Genomic DNA, 17,300 nt, shown 5'->3' with positions numbered 1-17,300 from the left:
GTGGATAGTCAAGGAACCTTCAGATCTGAAAGTCCGGAGAAGTTGGAAGTGATTCTGATATTGAGATGTGGTGGGGATTTCTATAAGACAGTATTCTTCTCTCTGATGACTATAACACAGTAGTGAGAAGTTTGCTGTGAAGCTTTTTTATTCATCATCTGATACTGCTACGGTGAATGCAATGAGAACTGTACAGATTACTGCACAATTTCTGTACTGTAAAATTTCTGATTACTGTAAAATTTCTGTAGAAGTAAAATCACTCTTAATGTGTTCAGATGATAAAGAGAATGACAATACATAATCTACACCCTAGAATTAGGTATAAAGGATTCTGTCATTCTTTATCATCAAAGAATTCAACAAAGTAGACCTGTTCCTTTACAATAGTCTTCACTTTGGGGATGATTATTAGTTGACCAAGAAAAAAGCTCTCATGAATCCAGACTAAGCTGATAAAAGGAAGGAGAAGAGTCCATTATCTAATGGTGTTTCATAATGAGCTATCATAGTGGTGGAATAATAAGCATTAGGATAGAATAGTCTGCAGAAGAGGAAGAGAGCCTAACCAAACTATTTCAGAGAGTTCATGATTCTTTTCGTGTTGAATTTGACTCCTCTATACATGAGCTAAATCTCAGTTTAAATTTGGTTTTTAAAGATTTAGTTAAATTGATACAAATTTTGTATGGACATATGTCAAATCAAGGGAAAACAGATCAGTGTTCTTTGATACTAATTCTCTTGTGGAAGGGGTAAGTTTGTCAGTGGGGGATGGAGCAAGCAGCAGAGACAGAAATCTTTAAAAATCAATTCTGCCTTGGAAGAATTAGCATCAAAGGACCAGACAAACTATGTAGGAGTGTTCTCCACTTTGTATTGAAAAAGAAGAGAGAATTTAATTATTTGATAATATTCTCTTTTAATTTTTTACTTTTTATTTTCTTTTTTGGTGTGTTTTTTCATTAAGTACAACCACATTACCATAAAATAGATAATATTCCCAAAGAAAGCCTTCCAGATGCTTTTACTCAGAGTGCTTGCAATGCCATGTTCTAGCACATTCCTTAGTGATCTACAGATGGGTAGCTATAATTTGAATCTTTTAAGAGAGACAAAAAGACCTGTGAGTATCCTTCCCCAGGAACAGAAACAAAGCTTTTCACTCTCCCTTTTCCCACTAGGTTTCTTGACCTATTAAAAGTAAGGTTTTTTTTTTCTTTTTGTACGTTGTACATCTTATCTGTGTAATCCATGTTTGCAGCTCCTCATAACTGCCTTTTAAAACATAAATAATTTCAGTCCTTATGCACTTTCAAGAGAAGTAATCCAAGGCAAAGCATTTTGAGTTAATCAGAACTGATGTCTTAGGTTCTGTGCACCTGCTGTGCGTGCTGCTCTCCCTCCTTAATTCTCCTGCTTTGAAGCCAAGAACTGGGTGGCTGTCCTGGTTTAGGGCAAATTTTGGGAGTGGCCCATAACACTCCAAGTCTAAGTGCTGGAATCTTGTCAACCTCATTTTACCACTTAAATTAGAGCACAGGAAGGATCAGAGCAGGAACAGATCTTCCACCACTCAGTAAAATGTGCCATGAATTATTAGTGTGGTCGCTGGCAGCTCCCAGCAGCACCCAGGAGTGTGAGTGCCTGTGAAAAACGCCACTCGCTTGTTTTTAAAATTTTAAAAGTTTAATAGTAATAAAATGGTTATAAAAATAGTAATACAATTAGAGTAATAATAATTTGGCAATTTGGATTAGGAAAATATGAGACAGCAATACAAAGAGTTACAGAGAGTCTGGGTACCTTTTCTGGGCAGCATAAGCCTGAAAAAAAGGACCCATGTTAACAGAGGATTAACCCTTAAAAATAATAATTTATTGCATATTCATACATCTCATACACGATGCATAAATTCCATTCAAATACAGGATTCTGTCTGGTCATCATCAGCTTCTTCCTCTTTATCCTACAGCGTCATCCTTCCCAAGTGAGGTAGGAAAAAGTTCATTTCTCCTGATAACAGAGCAATAAATTCTTTTTCTCTGAAAGATTTCAGTGTCTTGTGGCTGTTATCTCAGTGCGAGTCCTTTCTCTAGAAAAAAAAGTATCTTACATAGCATAGTTTCTATTTTAACATTATGTTATAACCTAAAACTATATCTAACACACTTCTTAAGAGAATTAATACAGCATTGCTTTCTAACACAACACATATAATATTAATTTTAATATTTGCAAAAAACCAATCATAAAATATGCATTTTTCACAGTGCCTGCTGTAGTTCTCTGTAGGCCCTGTCTGTGATTCACATGGAGGCCCAGAAGAGTGACCAAGGTGTTTTTATTCCAGTGCACTCCATCTTTACTTTAAGGAACCCAGGGCACCCCTGTCCGTATGGCCCGTCACTGTCCCAGGGTGCTGTTGGGGTGGCACCCATGGCAGGGAACACCTGGGGTGACAGAGGGGACAAGCTGGACAGCCCCGAGCCAGAGCCCCAAGGTGGGCATTGCTCAGGTGTGAAAAGCGCGTATTTTATGATTGGCTTTTTGCAAATATTAAAATGAATATTATATGTGTTGTGTTAGAAAGTAATGCTGTATTAATTCTATTAAGTAGTGTGGTAAATATAGTTTTAGGTTATAACAAAATGTTTAAATAGAGACTATGCTATGTAGGATACTTTTTTCTAGAGAAAGCACTTGCACTGAGATAGCAGCCACAGGACACCTAAATCTTTCAGACAAAGAGAATTTATTGCTCCATTATCAGGAGAAATGAACTTCTTCCTGCCTCGCTCTGCCAGAACGATGCCATTAGGATAAAGAGGAAGAAGCTGACACTGACCAGACAAAATCCTGTATTTGAATGGAATTTATGCATCATGCATGAGATGTATGAATATGCAACAGGTTATTGTTTTTAAGGGTTAATCCTTTGTTAACGTGTGTCCTTTTTCAGGCTTATGCTGCCCAGAAAAGGTACCCGGACGTCTGTAACTCTTTGTTTCTATTGTCTCACATTGTCATAATTCATATTGTCCAAATTATTATTACTCTAATTGTATTACTATTTTTATAACCATTTTATTACTATTAAACTTTAATTTTTGTTTTTAAAAAAACAAGTGATTGGCATTTTTCACATCAGGTATCTCCTTAGTAGTAAAACTCATCCTGGGCTGTGCTGGGAGGAGTGTGGCCAGCACATGGAGGGAGGGCATCCCCCTCTACATGGCCCTGGTGACACATCTGCAGTGTCCAGCTCTGGGCTCCTCAGAGCAGAAAAGACAAGGAGCTCTTGGAGACGGCCCAGTGGAGGCTACAAAGGTCATGAGGGGTCTGGAGCATCTCTTATGAGGAGAGATGGCAGGAGCTGGGCCTGGTCAGTCTGGAGAGGAGAAGACTTAGAGCAGATCTCATTTATGCACACAAATATGTCAAAGTGGGTGCCAAGAGGGCGGTCACAGACTCTTCAGTGCTACACAGCGACAGAACGAGGGGCAACGGCCATAACTAACACAAAAGAAGTTCCACCTCAACATGAGGGAGAACTTTATATTGAAGGTGCCGGAGCACTGGAACAGGCTGCCCAGGGAGGGCAAGAAGTCCTCCTGTCTGGAGACACTGAGACTCCACCTGAACACGCTCCTGTGTCACCTGTTCCGAGCCCGGCCGAGCCAAGCCCAGCCGGGCCTGGTCGGGTCGGGTCAGGTCGAGCCGGGCCGGGCCGGGCCGAGCCGAGCCGAGCCGAACCGAGATGAGCCGAGCCGAGCCGAGCCGAACCGATCCCTGCCCGGCTGGACAGAGCCGAAACCCGCCGGACGGAGCCGAACCTAGCCGGACCGAGCCGTGATGAGCCGAGCCGAGCCCATCCCTGCTCTGCCGGACAGAGCCGAACCCAGCCGGACAGAGCCGAGATGAGCCGAGCCGAGCCGAGCCCATCCCTGCTCTGCCGGACAGAGCCGAACCCAGCCGAGTTCACCCGAGCCCGCCCTCGCCTCCTGCTGCCATTGGTTGTTTTTTCCGCGTCCGTTGCTAGGCGGCCGTTGCTAAGCGGGCGGCCGGGCAGGCCATGGCGGAGCGATGGCGGGACGTGTGCGGGGTGCGCATCGCCCCGGGCGTGCTGCGCTTCACCGACGCCGTGCCGGGGAGCTCCTACCGCGCCGCGCTCACCGTGCAGAACCTGCGGGCGGGCGCCTGCCACCTGCGGCTGCTGCCGCCACAGGAGCCCCAGGTGAGGGCCGGCCGCGAGCAGCGGCCTCGCACCGCTCCAGCCTGCGGGAACAGCGGGAACAGAACGAAGGGAACCCTGAGCTTCCCGGTTCTCTGTTCTACCGAGGCTGTGAGCAGCTTAGAGAGAGCTTCCTTCTTTCTTAAATCCGCAGTTTCACTACAAATAAATAGGCTTTCCTTACTTCATCAGCCATTAACAGTTGGACTTGATGGTGCTGGAGGGCTTTTCCAGCCCGAGTGGTTCTGTGATCAAATCCCTTGTTGGCAGCAAATCCGGCTTTGTGCACTCCAGAATTCATCCTGCAAGAAGCCCACGAGTTCCTTGTAATTTCAGGGAACATTCTGTTAAAATGGGTCACTTTGCTGTGCTGGGAACACCAAATCTGGGAAGTGGCAGCTCTCTTACCTCATTTCTAAGTTGTATACTTTTAAGGTTTTTTGAGTGGAATAGTCCCCTTGGGGTGCTTGCTTGCTGAGAGCTTTCTCAGAAAAGAGGAGGTTTAAGCTTTCTCAGAAAAGAGGAGTTTTAAGCTTTCTCAGAAAAGAGGATATTTGCAATCTTTTCTCAAGATAGTATGATTGCTATTAATAACATCTGATAAATTCTGGAAAAGTCATTGCGTGTCCAGGCCTTTAAAAGGCAAATGCATCTCTACAATTCTAACCAGTTGAGTCCTTGTATCGCATGTGGCTCCAGCAAAAGCCTGCTGTGGTTATTGGTTTATTGTTGGTAAATTATGCTAAAATTCAGATCAAAAGATTGGGTTGAATTGGCATCAGAGGTTGAACAGAAGCTGATGTTGCCTTTTGTTCATAGCAGCTTGAACTATGAATAATTCAGGATAGTCATCAATCTGATTTTCAGACAATTGAGGTACCTTCAGTAATTTCACTATCTGAGTAGTGAGCCTTTCTTTTTCAGGGCAAGAGTGGCAGCTTGATTCTTGTTAAACTGTAGCTGAAGACTTCAGTTTAATAAGGATGAGCTGGAAACTGTTGAGAGTGCTTGATTTGGTAGGGATGTGCTTATTCTGTTTTGTTACTTTTCATCAGCCTTAGCAATTCTTCATGTGCTCCAGAAGCAGAAGGGCAGAGTCAGGTTTAGGAAAGAGAAAAGGGTACTGAATCAGAGTTTTGTGGTGTTTCCCTCTGTGATTAACTCTTGCCTTTTGCTGTGTATTTTTATGGCACTGTACATGAGATTTACTAAGATGACAGCAAGGGGACAAGATTCCACTTCACACCCTCAGTTCCAGAAAGGTCTGTCGTGTTGCCCCTTCTCATTCCCAGAGCTTGTGTTGCTGTCTGTGATTACAGGGCTCTGAAGTGTATGACTCCTCTGAAATACAGTCTGGTGCATTCCATGCACAGAGTGCAAGCGCTGAAAAATGACCTTTCTTCAGCTGTCATAGTGCATGGCCAAGGAATAAAGCTCACAAGCAGTTTTCCATAGGCTTCATTGAATGTTCCTACTACCAAATACTAATTTTGCCTTGTATAAAATGAATATGCTTGGATGTTTAAGTCTTTGTAGAGAACAGAGATTCTACACACCTCAGAATTAATACATGGCTACTCTTTCTATATCAAGCCCATAATCATGATGTGCATGACATAAATCTCCTTTAGCTGAGTATTTATGCTGCTATGAGGATTCTAAAGGAATAGGGCAACAGAAACAGCAAGTAGTAAATTATGTTTGCATATTTAAAACATAAACTAGAACAGGAAACTTAGAGAATACTGGGAAAACTGTCTTTCAAAAATAAAACATATTTAAACTCCACAGAAGCCCACTGTGCATGGGGTAATGTGAATTTTAAGTAGACTGAGCCACCAGAGAAGCTCTAGATTTACTTTGAGGCTTTCCTAAGAATGTGGGAAATGCTGGATTTCCCTCTATGTGCTAGTGGGTTACTTGTTTCTTCTGCTCAAGGAAAGGTGTGGGAGGTGTTTTATTTAAACAGATGCTGACAACAAGTCCAGTATAATTTTTTTGAGAGAGGAAAGAGTGCTTTCCATCCTTCTGGATTTCTTCTCTTTCATTTGACTCCCAGCACTGGAGGTGCCTTGGGCTGTCCAAGCAGATTTTCAATGAGCAGTGAGACTTTCTGTTGATTTCAATCAGACCTAGAGGAAACCCTTACCTTCTCCCCTTTTGTTGCTTTGAACTATTTTCTCAGGCACTAAATATATTCTTCACTGAGAAATAGCTGATTTAATTTTGTGTTGCTTCAGAAGGTTTTTTTGCAGCTCTCTTGGAAGGACTAGAAAATTTGGCTAATTCATTGTCTTTCTCTTTTCCTATAAAATGTTTGAACAATAAATAGGGAGGTGAAATTATAAAATCCTGCATATAAGTTTATGGTAAGTTTTAAATCAATCTTTGTGTTCTTCTGAAAATAAACTACATGCATATTCTTCTTAATCTAGAAATGTGTAACAATTAAAAACACTTTTTTTTTTTTTTAATTACAGTTTAAATTGATTGTGGAAAATCCAGAAAAACTCCTTGCATCTGGACTTCAAGTTAAAGCTGTTGTGGAATACACTCCCAAGTGTGCAGAAAATCATCAGGATAAACTTACTCTTTTAGTAGATGATGACATAGTTCATATCCCTGTGCTTGGGTATGATATTTAAAAGTTTATGAACTGCTGTTAATATTTGCAGTTTAATGTTGTGGAAAGTTTACTTCTGCATGTCAGTTATGGCTTTCTGTCAATTGCATAGAAAACAAACAGTTAATTTTCTTAGAAAAGTAAGATTTTTCTTTTTTTTTTTCAGAGCAGTCCAAGAATAAGAAATTCATTGGGGTCATATCCCTGTAAAATCATAGAATCTGGATTTTTAGTTTTGCCTTATTCTAACTTTTTTTTGATAATGTTGATAACTTTGAGTGCTGTATTATTAAACATGCCAACAACTACTCAATGTCTTCTGTTCATACTGAATCACTGATATGGAAGACTTTACAGTAATTGTCCATTACAATTGTAAATCTGGATTATAGTGAAACATATCTTGCCTAATTCTAAAAATACAGTGCATGTTTTAGAGCAATGTCACTTGTTCAAGGATTTTTGAAAATTTTTATCAGACTAGTATTGTCAGGTAAAGCCACTTAGGATGATAATGCTACCAGTGACTCCTTTCTGGAAAGGACTTGCAATAAATTAAAACATTTCACATCTTCATGTTTAAGTGTCTTTTTCAAGGGAAACATTGACAGGCGTTTATAATTAATTTTTTATGTGTTTGGAAAAACAAGTTTACTATATGATTTTTTTTATTCAATATTTTCCAAATGTATTTTGTGTCATGCAAAAGCAGTAAATTCCAGATTCATGGAAAAACCCCAACCAGCAAACCACAGCAAACAAATAAACCTCACACTGTATTAAAACAGTAACCCCAAACCTTTTAACTTGACTACCTCCTTTTTGCAGGTCTATTAGAAAATCTCATTATTTTTAGAATATATCCTTATTTCTGTCCACTTGGGAAAGAGGATACTTGTATCTTGAAAGGAGAAATGCTTCTGTTTCATTCTTCCAATAAAGCTTCTTGTAAGAATGTCTGGATATTTGGAAAGTAAAATTTTTACAATTGTTTACAAATTTTTACAATTGCTAGAGTGTACTCTAGCCTTGATAGCTAATTCCTATTATTTTTTGCTATATTTTTGCCACATCCTGCTGGTCTAGCATCATGTCTTTCAAGAATTTATAAAACTATTTTTTTACATTACAGTTAATTGACAAAGAAAATTAAAAAGTGTATTGAAACTCCTGAAAGCAAATTCTATGGTGGCATTTCTTGATTAATTTTTTTCTCTGTCCCTTCTTTCCCTCTCCCCTCCTCTTTATGCAGTAGAGTATTTGGGCAGGGTCTACCTTGCTTGACCTATTATATTTATTTTTCTTCTCCATTATTTCTTCTGTACTGTATGTGACACAGAGATGGAATTGCTCCTGCAGGTTCCTGTTTGTGGCTAAGAGAAGACAGACTGTTGTGCTGATTTAAAATTCCAGTTGATTTGAAACACAGTTTATGTGAGATCACAGGTGTCATTGTGTTAAAAATTGGAGTGTTTAAAATACAAGTTTCCTGAGGCATGATCTTTCCATTATGGCTAAAAAGTACTCAATGCAGTGATGTCATCTCACTGGCTGAGGTTCTTAAATAAATAATAGAAGTAGCTCATGGCTTGTGTCATTACCCACTTCTGTCTCTTGTTGAAGTCACATAAAGTATGTATCAAACACAAAACTGTAAACTGGAATTACTTCTCTGCTTTTAGTTCAGGCAGCTCATAATGAATTGTGGTGAATTATTTGGTCTTGTGATGCAACTAACTCAGGATAGTTTTACTTAAAATACCGTAATGAAGTATTTAAGATGAAATAGAAATGTGTGCATTCAATTTTGACAAATCATATATAGCTATATTGTTTTAAAGTTAGACTACTGAGTCATTAAACAGGCTGATAGATAAGAACCTCTCTCTTAGATCTTCCCTGTGTGTGCTGAAGAGCTGAAGTGAGTTGCCAAAACCTTGATAGGAGAACTGGTACAAAAAGAGAACTCTCTTCCACTGGAGTGCTTAATCAAATTTCTTTTAAAATGCAAAGGTATTTTCAAGTTTTGGGAAATAATATCTTGTCTTTTCTCTGCAGATTGATTCCATACTGTGATCTGGAAATACAGTCAGAGGTTAATTTTGGTGAAATGATTGCAAACAGTAAACTAGTTACTAAACAGATTAGTATTTCTAACCGTGGAACAATAGCAGGTAAATATTAAGTATGCATTAAATCATACAAATATTTTACTTTACTGAAAAAAGTAATTTTATGCAAGTCAATACTTCAGTGACCAAGTAGCAATTAACTGGGATTTTGGGTTATGCAGATGATGAGTATTGTAGCTGCAGGTGTTGTACACAGCTCACTGTTCATGTAGCCAGTACTATATTTCCATGTAGGAAAGAAAAAAATACTTTACAACTTTGAAAATTTTATGAGTTCTCTACTTTTGAGTCCTATTTGGAAGATGTAAAAGTTATAGTTGCTCATTGCCTTATTGTGCCCAGCATAGACAGCAGCAAATCACATCTGCTCTTGCTTTGTGCTGCTGTGATCCCCAGACCTGTCTCTTGAATAAACAACTGCAAGTCCCTGAACTTTGTCAGCTGAAATCCCCTGTGATGGGAATTGAATTGTATTTGTTGCTAGAAGATAATGAGAGGCCTTTTATCTTGCTGCCATAGCTTTTGAAATCCTGCAGCTTTACAACAGGCACATCCTTAAATTTCTGTCAGCAGCTATTCCAAGGAGAGTAAAAAATATGGACAAAGCAGTTTAAGAATGTTTATGTGATCCAAATAACCTGTTTGGCTGCCTTTTGCACTGGAGAGAGTCGCAAATACCTTTCTCCAGAGGCAGGGTTGCAACTATGCTGAGTTTCAAACAACAAATTTAAGGCAATTAATTATTTTTGTTCCTCATTTGTACAGCTGCTTGTTACATTAAAGACTTTCTTTTTCTTTGCTTTAGGCCAAAGTTGTGGGAAAATTTCTCCCCTAGGTTTTCATATGAAATATTGTACCAAGAGAAAATACATGATTACAGAAACACAGAGTTACAGTATAAAAAAAAAAAACAAAATAAAAAAAAAGCAAATTTCTGTCTAGATGAAGAAGAATTTTTCAGAAGCAAATCTTTTTTTTTTTTTTTCCCATGAAGTTAATGGAGAAATTATTGTGGGTGTTTTTCCTAGCCAGTTCATCTTAAAGATGTAGTATGTTGTTTATATAATCAGGTCTTTCTCATATATGCTAACTTAATGTTTTGAGCAATTATGATTAGGTAAAGAAAATGAGATAACCTACTTACATATATATATATTTACTTCTACAACTAAGTTGTGTGATAATTACTTTTTTCATATTGTGTAGAGAACTGTTTCTAGTTATAAATTTTGTTGCATGGTACATGCAGGCTGCATTGGTGGAGTTTTATAGGATTGGATGAAAATTAGAAAGAAAGTGATGGTTGGCAAAGGATGTCTTGGGGACAGGCAAGGGGAGAGCAGCTGAATCTGTGTTTCTGCAGGCTCTGTAAATGATAACACAGCAGGTCACAGTAACAGGCAGCACATAAACTCTGAGCAGGAGGTGCTCTGTGCTGGCCTGAGACTCAAGGATTGCATTTCACCTGTCTTTCCATGCACTGAAGGAGTCATTTGGTCCTGCTTCTGATCTCATATCAGAGATTATCTTTTATATTAAATCAAAGAGTGAACTTTTCGTACATTTGAAACAATTTATTTTTATATTTATTTTTATATTTTATAATGTCAGATAATATATAACCTAGAAATATTTACTGTTCTCTTCTGGAGTAATTTGTCTTGGGTGTGGACCAAATAACAGGAACTGTTGTTACCCTGCAGTATGCACTTTACTTTTTGGCACCTGTAGCTTCTTAGAGCTTTGTGTAACTTGCAGATGTTATTTACAGCTACTTCATGATATAGTCACTTTTCCGTGGAATGTTAGTACCTTTCCTGTTACAATCACAGCTTAAAAAATGGAATTGGACATGTGGGTGTAATAATTAAAGAAATCCTGAAAATTTTGATCTACTCTTGCTTAGAAACACCTTGTAAAAAGTTAAAATCTATGTTTCCTGTTTTCATAGGAAGAAATACTGCTTGTGAACATTTCATTATGTGTTGTGTAATTTCAAGCGTGTAATAGAAGCATAAATCTACAGCTTTATATAGTATAGCATTCTGTTGATTGCTCTGGGTTTTTTTAGGTGTATTTAAAATATCATATGATGGGGTGGTCCTGCTTAACATAAAACCTCTCAGAGGAGTCGTAAAGCCAAAATCTACAAGGAAAATTCGAGTGGATGTTTGCACAGATGTACCTGGAGTCATCAAAGAAATGATGAAGTGAGTGTGTGACTGAAGAAATACAGCTCTGTAAATTCTGGTTTTGTCTGTTATTAATTCTAAACTTTACTGTGAATGTTTATCTAAAAAATTAAGTTCCTAAGTGTCAGTTGCTGTCTTTAATATTTAGTTTTATTAAATTAATTTGATTGTTACAGTATCTCCACAGAAAAGTTAGGCATAAATTGTATACCTGGCTGTGTTAATAAAAATTTTTCATAATTTGTAATGATCTGGGATGTTTGCACATTTCTCAGAATAAAAATAACTAGGAGCTTTTGTACCTGTTACCTTTCTGCACATCCTGTGATCCTTTATTTTCTTACCTTCTGTAACTGCATGTTTTCTTTTAACTCTATGTGTTTTAGGAATCCCAGACACATTTTGGTGTTATTTGGAGTATCTTATTTTCACTGGAGGGAATGTATTTGCACCACTGGAGTAGATTGCTTTTAAATGCATATCTTATAGAATCCCAGCATGGTTTGGCTTGGAAGGGACTTTAAAATCCTGTATTTCCAACCCCTCTGCCGTGGGCAGGGACTTTCCTCCAGACCAGGTTGCTCATCCAGTCTGTCCCTGAACACTTCCAGGGGTGGGGAGTCCACAACCCCTCCGGGCAGTATGGGAATAGGGAGTGGTTCATTTGTTGCGTGTTTTGTGTTGGTGATTTTTGGAATCATCAAGATCAAGCTTCCAGGCAGGAATAGCTGCAGTTATTTCCTGCTTATTCAGATGAACTTCTACCTCCTGTTCCCTATAAGAAAATTAGGTATTATATGCTGAGATTGGTATTTAGATACAAAGACTCTGAGGGATAAGAGCAGTGTATGTTGTTTGTGCACACCTCCTGATTCCTTGTACTTCTGTCATTTCGAACATTTAAAAAAGTCTGAAAATGAAATCAAACCCAAAACTCCATCATGTAATGTGTGATTTTTCCTGATTGGTGATATTCCTGTTAGGGCATTGTCACGGACATGCTCATTTGTCCTGCTCTCCCACTTAGTTTATCTAGGAAAGCCAGTGATTTGAATGCTTGGATTGCGTAATTTTTTTTTTTGGCACAGATTCTAATACAAAATAAAACTAACCAAACTGATTATTTCTAACTCTTCTCTACATTACCTCTTGCTGCCTGCTGCTCTTATTGGCAGAGTGGAGTTGGAAAGTCGTGGCTGCACTGAAGTATGGGTCAGAGGTGTTGTGGTTGAACAAGTTCTTAAAGTTCTTGGAGTGAATTGTGGAAAAGTACTGAAGTGCATTAACTTTGGACCTCTTTACTTTGGGACTTCAAAGACAGAACAAATATATTTATACAATGAAAGCCCTGAGTGTATGGATTGGGTAGCAGTACTGGAAGACAATGCCATTGGAGGAGAGATGGTAAGAAACTGCTCTGGTTCTTCTTTTAGCTGAAAACTTGTTTTCATTTCTGCTTTTGCATTTTTTATTTCTCAACATTTGTCTTCTAGTATTGTTTACTGTGTCATACTATTTCCTGGTCAATAGGCTTTCTGAAACATCTGTCCAGCCAACACGTTTTTTTTATTTCAATTTAACCCTAGAATTGAGTTTTTCAGTTATTATTTACTAGGAGTTATCAAAATAAAATTTGAGTTCTAAGATATTAATAATCTGTGATTTCACTTGTTTTTCTCAGATAGTGAAATAATCTGAGAATAATGTTTAAAAAAGAGGATTCAAAACATTGACATGAAATTGATTTAAAAATTGGTTACTTTAGTTGCATTTAGTTACAGCCATGTGCTGTGTAACTAAGTGATTGCCATTTTCTGTATTATGTCTTTCTATTTTTTATATGTGAAAATGTATGTGTAGGAATAAAAACAAACGCAAAAAGGAAAGCAGAACAAGCTGAACTATTCAATATTTTGATTTTTTTTTAGGGGACAGATCTTCAGGGGAGTACAGATGCTGTTTTATATGACTTAAGCCTGAAAACTAAAGATGTAGATGTTTCCACCTTGATCTTGTGTGCTCCCAATCAAGGAACTTTGGAGCCTTATGAAAAATCTTTGATTACAGTCTGCTTTAGTCCAAAGTGAGTGAGTGATACCAATTAAATGCACACACATACACAAGCTGGTTGGTCTACACTGTTCTGTTCTGTTGCTGTGTTAGAGAAAATTTTGAATTAATATGTCTGCAAATTATTTCTGAGTGGCTTCTTATGTATTTATGTGTGTTAAAAGAAGTTTCTTGTGATTCTGCAAATAAGAAAGCAAAGCCGGAAGCGTTTCTATGATTTTATGTTTTATAATACCCTAAGGGTATATTTGGACCAAGAATTGGTTAAGACGGTTTTATGAGAATAAGAATTTTATTTGATTTTGCTGCATATTAAGGAGCAAGAGAGTGAAACATTTCAGAGAGCTGTCATCTCATAAAAAAATCAAACCCAAAGCAAAAGTCAAAACTAAACATAAATAAACATTTGTTTTTAGATGAGGAAAAGAAAAAGCAAATGCTCTCTTGCCATTTTCACCTACTTAAATTCAATACAGGTAATTATTATGCATGTGATATTAGTTTAGAAAACTGTTGAAGACTGGAAAAGCTATCAAATTACCAATATAATAAGCACACAAATACTGATGAGCTTAAATGTTATTTGCATTTTCTGAAAGGAAGCATAAAGATAATTTGTTCAAGCTGTTACTCACAACAAAGAAGACAGACTGGGAGTTCAAAAATATGTCTTGATTTTTTTGTGGGTTGGGTTTGGAGGTTTATTTTTTTTACCATCTTTTAATTTGAGATTGTGGCTCTTCCAGGAAATTTGAAAGAGACTTTGAAGTTAATGATGCATCACCAGTTCAAGATTATGTCGTGTTTCTGAGATTTGAAACTGCTGGGAAGAGAGGTGGCTCTCTGCAGAACCTCAGTGGTGGTGCCACAGCAACCACAAGTATGTTAGAAATGGATAGTCACCATCAGAAATGTATATGAGGATGATAAAACTGTGTATTTTGACTTTTTAAACTTAAAAAAAGAATCTTGGTTGTCTTAATAGTTTTATGGTAAACCTGTTTTGTATGTTTGTTTATATCAACCCAAATAAATAAACTTGCATCTTGAATGCTTCAGTGCTAAAACCTCTTTGAACAGTGAGTAGAGAGGAAGGATTTATGTGTGTCATTAATGAACACCTATCATTTTATTATAAATTATAATAATTATAAATGCAAATATTTGAATGAAATAAAACACCCTCAGTCATTTGCACGTCACTAACACTTCTGTAATACCAGTTTTGTGCATTTTCAAGTCCATGTTTGTTCATCCTCAACTTTCTTACTGAGGGAATGCATTATCTAACAGCTATTAGAAGTAAAAATCTCTGTGTTAGGTTTATAAAAACTGCATTATAAAACATACTGGTTTGTAGCATTATTTTGTTTTTGTGACTGTACAACTACAGGATGACTTTCCTGTTAGTGAGATATGGATGTGAGAGGGATTATGTTTGTTTGCTTGTTTTTGTGTTTGTCTAATGCAGGCAGTGATTCTCGCTATGTGGACTTAGCTTTGATGGGTTCTGGCTTTCCTGTGATATTAACTTTTAAGCCAGGAACAGAAATTAATTTTGAGGACTGTTATTTGGGTGAAAAAACACAAGTTGCATGCACAATGAAAAATGAATCCGAGTTCCTTCCAGTAGCGTTCAGATTCCGCAAGACTGCTCACTTCAGTGTTTCTCCTGCAAGAGGAAATATTGAGACAAAATCTGAAAAGGTAACTCCCTTTTTCTCTTTGGCTGTGTAACTGTGCAGATTATTTTACAGTGGTTGGCAGTGGAATTTCTTGCAAGTAAACCAGAGGAATTTCATTTCAGTAGCAATAGCTTTTAATATCAGCCATAAATACATTGTTTTACAGTCCCCTAATTTTCTTTCCCTACTCCAGGAAGCAACAAATATTGTTTTAAATTAGGAAAAAAGATTGGAGTACTAAGGCAACTTTACAGAATTTTTTCTATCTGTAATTTTTTATTTTACTGATTTGAGAAGATTGATTTATATGCAAATATTTTTGAAGATTACTTTTAATTTGTTTCAGTAAATCACAAATACTCAAGAAAGATTTTTTTTTTAATGGAAGAAACTTGGCAAACAGTAAGTCAAATATGTAAACATTTACAATTTCCCCAACCAGTAAGTCAGGGCACAAGATTTCTCTCCGAACTGAAAAAATGAGACTTTGTTGTGTTTTATGTGTCACATTTTTATGTTTCCTTATATTGCTAATTTTGATGTGCCTCTTGGCATATTCTGCAAGACCTGTTTTGAATACCTGTCTTAGAGGTAAGTGTGGAGAGAAGTGACTCAGAGACTCAATCATATAGAGAATTACACAAAACTTCACTCTTTATTGTCTCATATGTCTCATAATGAGTTTTCTTTTCCAGGAAGTGATGATTTCATTTTCTCCACATCAAATAGGAAAATTTGAGATGAAGCAAATTATTGATATCATTGGTACAGGAGTAGATAAAAAAAATGTAGATGTTTTGAAGACAAAACCTTTTCATCAAATTTATTTGACCTTACATGCTGTGTGCAAATCGAAACAAGCAAGCATTGTATTCACAGTCAATCCTGGTAAGATGCTAAAAATGTAAGTGACAAGTGATAAAATGTTTTAAAAGCACATTTTTAGCCTTTTAAAAGTGATTTTTAAATTATTTTTAGTTTGCTTGTGAAAAGTAATATCTCATTGGGACTGGAGGGAATGCTCAGTTTTATGACATAGGTCCAATCATTTACCCAGTGAGGTGGTGGAGTCATCATCCCTTGAAGAATTCAAAAAAAGACTGGATGTGGCACTTGCTGCCATGATCTAGTTGAACAGTTAGAACATCGACTGGACTTGATGATCTTATAGGTCTCTTCCAGTCTTGAACTTCTGTGATTCTGTGATTCTGTAGTAAGACTGCAAAACAAAAGCTAAAATAATGGTACACCCTTCCATAATTCTATCAAAAATTGAATTATTAAAGCATAAATTTTCATCACATGATTATCTGACATTTATAAGGTTCAGTTTTTGCAAGCAATGCCATGCCACAGTGTTAAGATGTTTCAGGAGTGAATGGAGAGGTATGTAAAGCACAGGAAGAACTAGGAAAGATAACAGAATATTCTTCATTGATTCAAAGTTACTGCTGCCAGATGACCTCGCTAGTTCATACAACCTGCTACAGCTCCTGTGTCCACTGACTCTTCCCATCCAGTGAAGCCTGTGCCAGCATGAACAGTCTTTCAGGATATCCAATAATTAGTCCTTGATTTGTTCTTTGTGTCCCAAATGTTTTCCACAAACAGCCACTTTGCAGTAGATTGGACTAAGCTGTCACTGGATTATAAACCTGTCCTGGCAAACATTATTTTTTTCTAACATCAAATGTGCTGCAGCCTCTGCAGCACCAGTGCAATCTCCCAACCTGTGCACTGGTGCATGTGGTGGCTGTGGGTGGATCAGGAGTGGAACTTGAATTCTCTTTAGCTGCTGCCAGCTTGAGATGTACTCCCTAAGGAGAAACATTTTTTTCCATTGTGGGGGAGTAAAAAGTGAAAGTTACTGGAAATCATGGTAACATGTTGTTCTGCCTACAAGTGCTGGAATAAACCAGTGGGCATTCCTGCTACTTTCAGGAAGGTATTTCCAATCCATGGCTGTCAACCATGGTTTGATGAGAAACTGAAGTTTGGCAATTTGTTTTATTTTTGAAATCCAGAGCTCCTTTAGTTTTCCTGCTTCAGAAACCCAATTAGAAGAAGTGGTTTTTTTGGATCAAAGATTTAATGTAGTATTCAAGTTTTTCAGGCTTTCTACATGCTCTTGTCTACCATTTGCTCTATTAATGTTTTGTTCTGGTCCCATTTGCAGGTTTATAAAAACTTACTAAAGGTATCTACGTTTTGCTTTTCGGCTTCATTGAAGTGTGGAGAAAAATTATTTTGTTTTAAAATCCTTTTCTAGATGCTTCTATATCTTTCTGTTACCTTCTCCCAGTATCTGTGAATGACTTTGTGTAGTTCTGTCTCTGTATTCAGGTGAAGGCAGGGGAGAGACAG

General features: G+C 37.5%; 1 protein-coding gene across 1 annotated transcript in view; it reads left to right on the top strand.

Annotated features, from left to right (window-relative positions):
* The first annotated feature begins 4,075 nt into the window (after nucleotides 1-4,075).
* The window catches only part of CFAP47 (cilia and flagella associated protein 47), a 260,610-nt gene continuing 247,385 nt past the window's right edge, over nucleotides 4,076-17,300 (top strand). Inside the window, exons 1-9 of the mRNA XM_059466213.1 lie at nucleotides 4,076-4,237; nucleotides 6,715-6,866; nucleotides 8,916-9,031; nucleotides 11,061-11,199; nucleotides 12,357-12,585; nucleotides 13,110-13,264; nucleotides 13,998-14,131; nucleotides 14,723-14,958; nucleotides 15,632-15,824. Coding sequence (XP_059322196.1) covers nucleotides 4,076-4,237; nucleotides 6,715-6,866; nucleotides 8,916-9,031; nucleotides 11,061-11,199; nucleotides 12,357-12,585; nucleotides 13,110-13,264; nucleotides 13,998-14,131; nucleotides 14,723-14,958; nucleotides 15,632-15,824 — 1,516 coding nt within the window. The remainder of the gene's footprint in view (nucleotides 4,238-6,714; nucleotides 6,867-8,915; nucleotides 9,032-11,060; nucleotides 11,200-12,356; nucleotides 12,586-13,109; nucleotides 13,265-13,997; nucleotides 14,132-14,722; nucleotides 14,959-15,631; nucleotides 15,825-17,300) is intronic.

Source organism: Ammospiza nelsoni, chromosome 2 (genome assembly GCF_027579445.1).
Source record: "Ammospiza nelsoni isolate bAmmNel1 chromosome 2, bAmmNel1.pri, whole genome shotgun sequence".
Taxonomy (NCBI): domain Eukaryota; kingdom Metazoa; phylum Chordata; class Aves; order Passeriformes; family Passerellidae; genus Ammospiza; species Ammospiza nelsoni.
The sequence above is the reverse complement of the archived record's forward strand: the minus strand, read 5'-3'. Positions and strand labels throughout refer to the sequence as shown.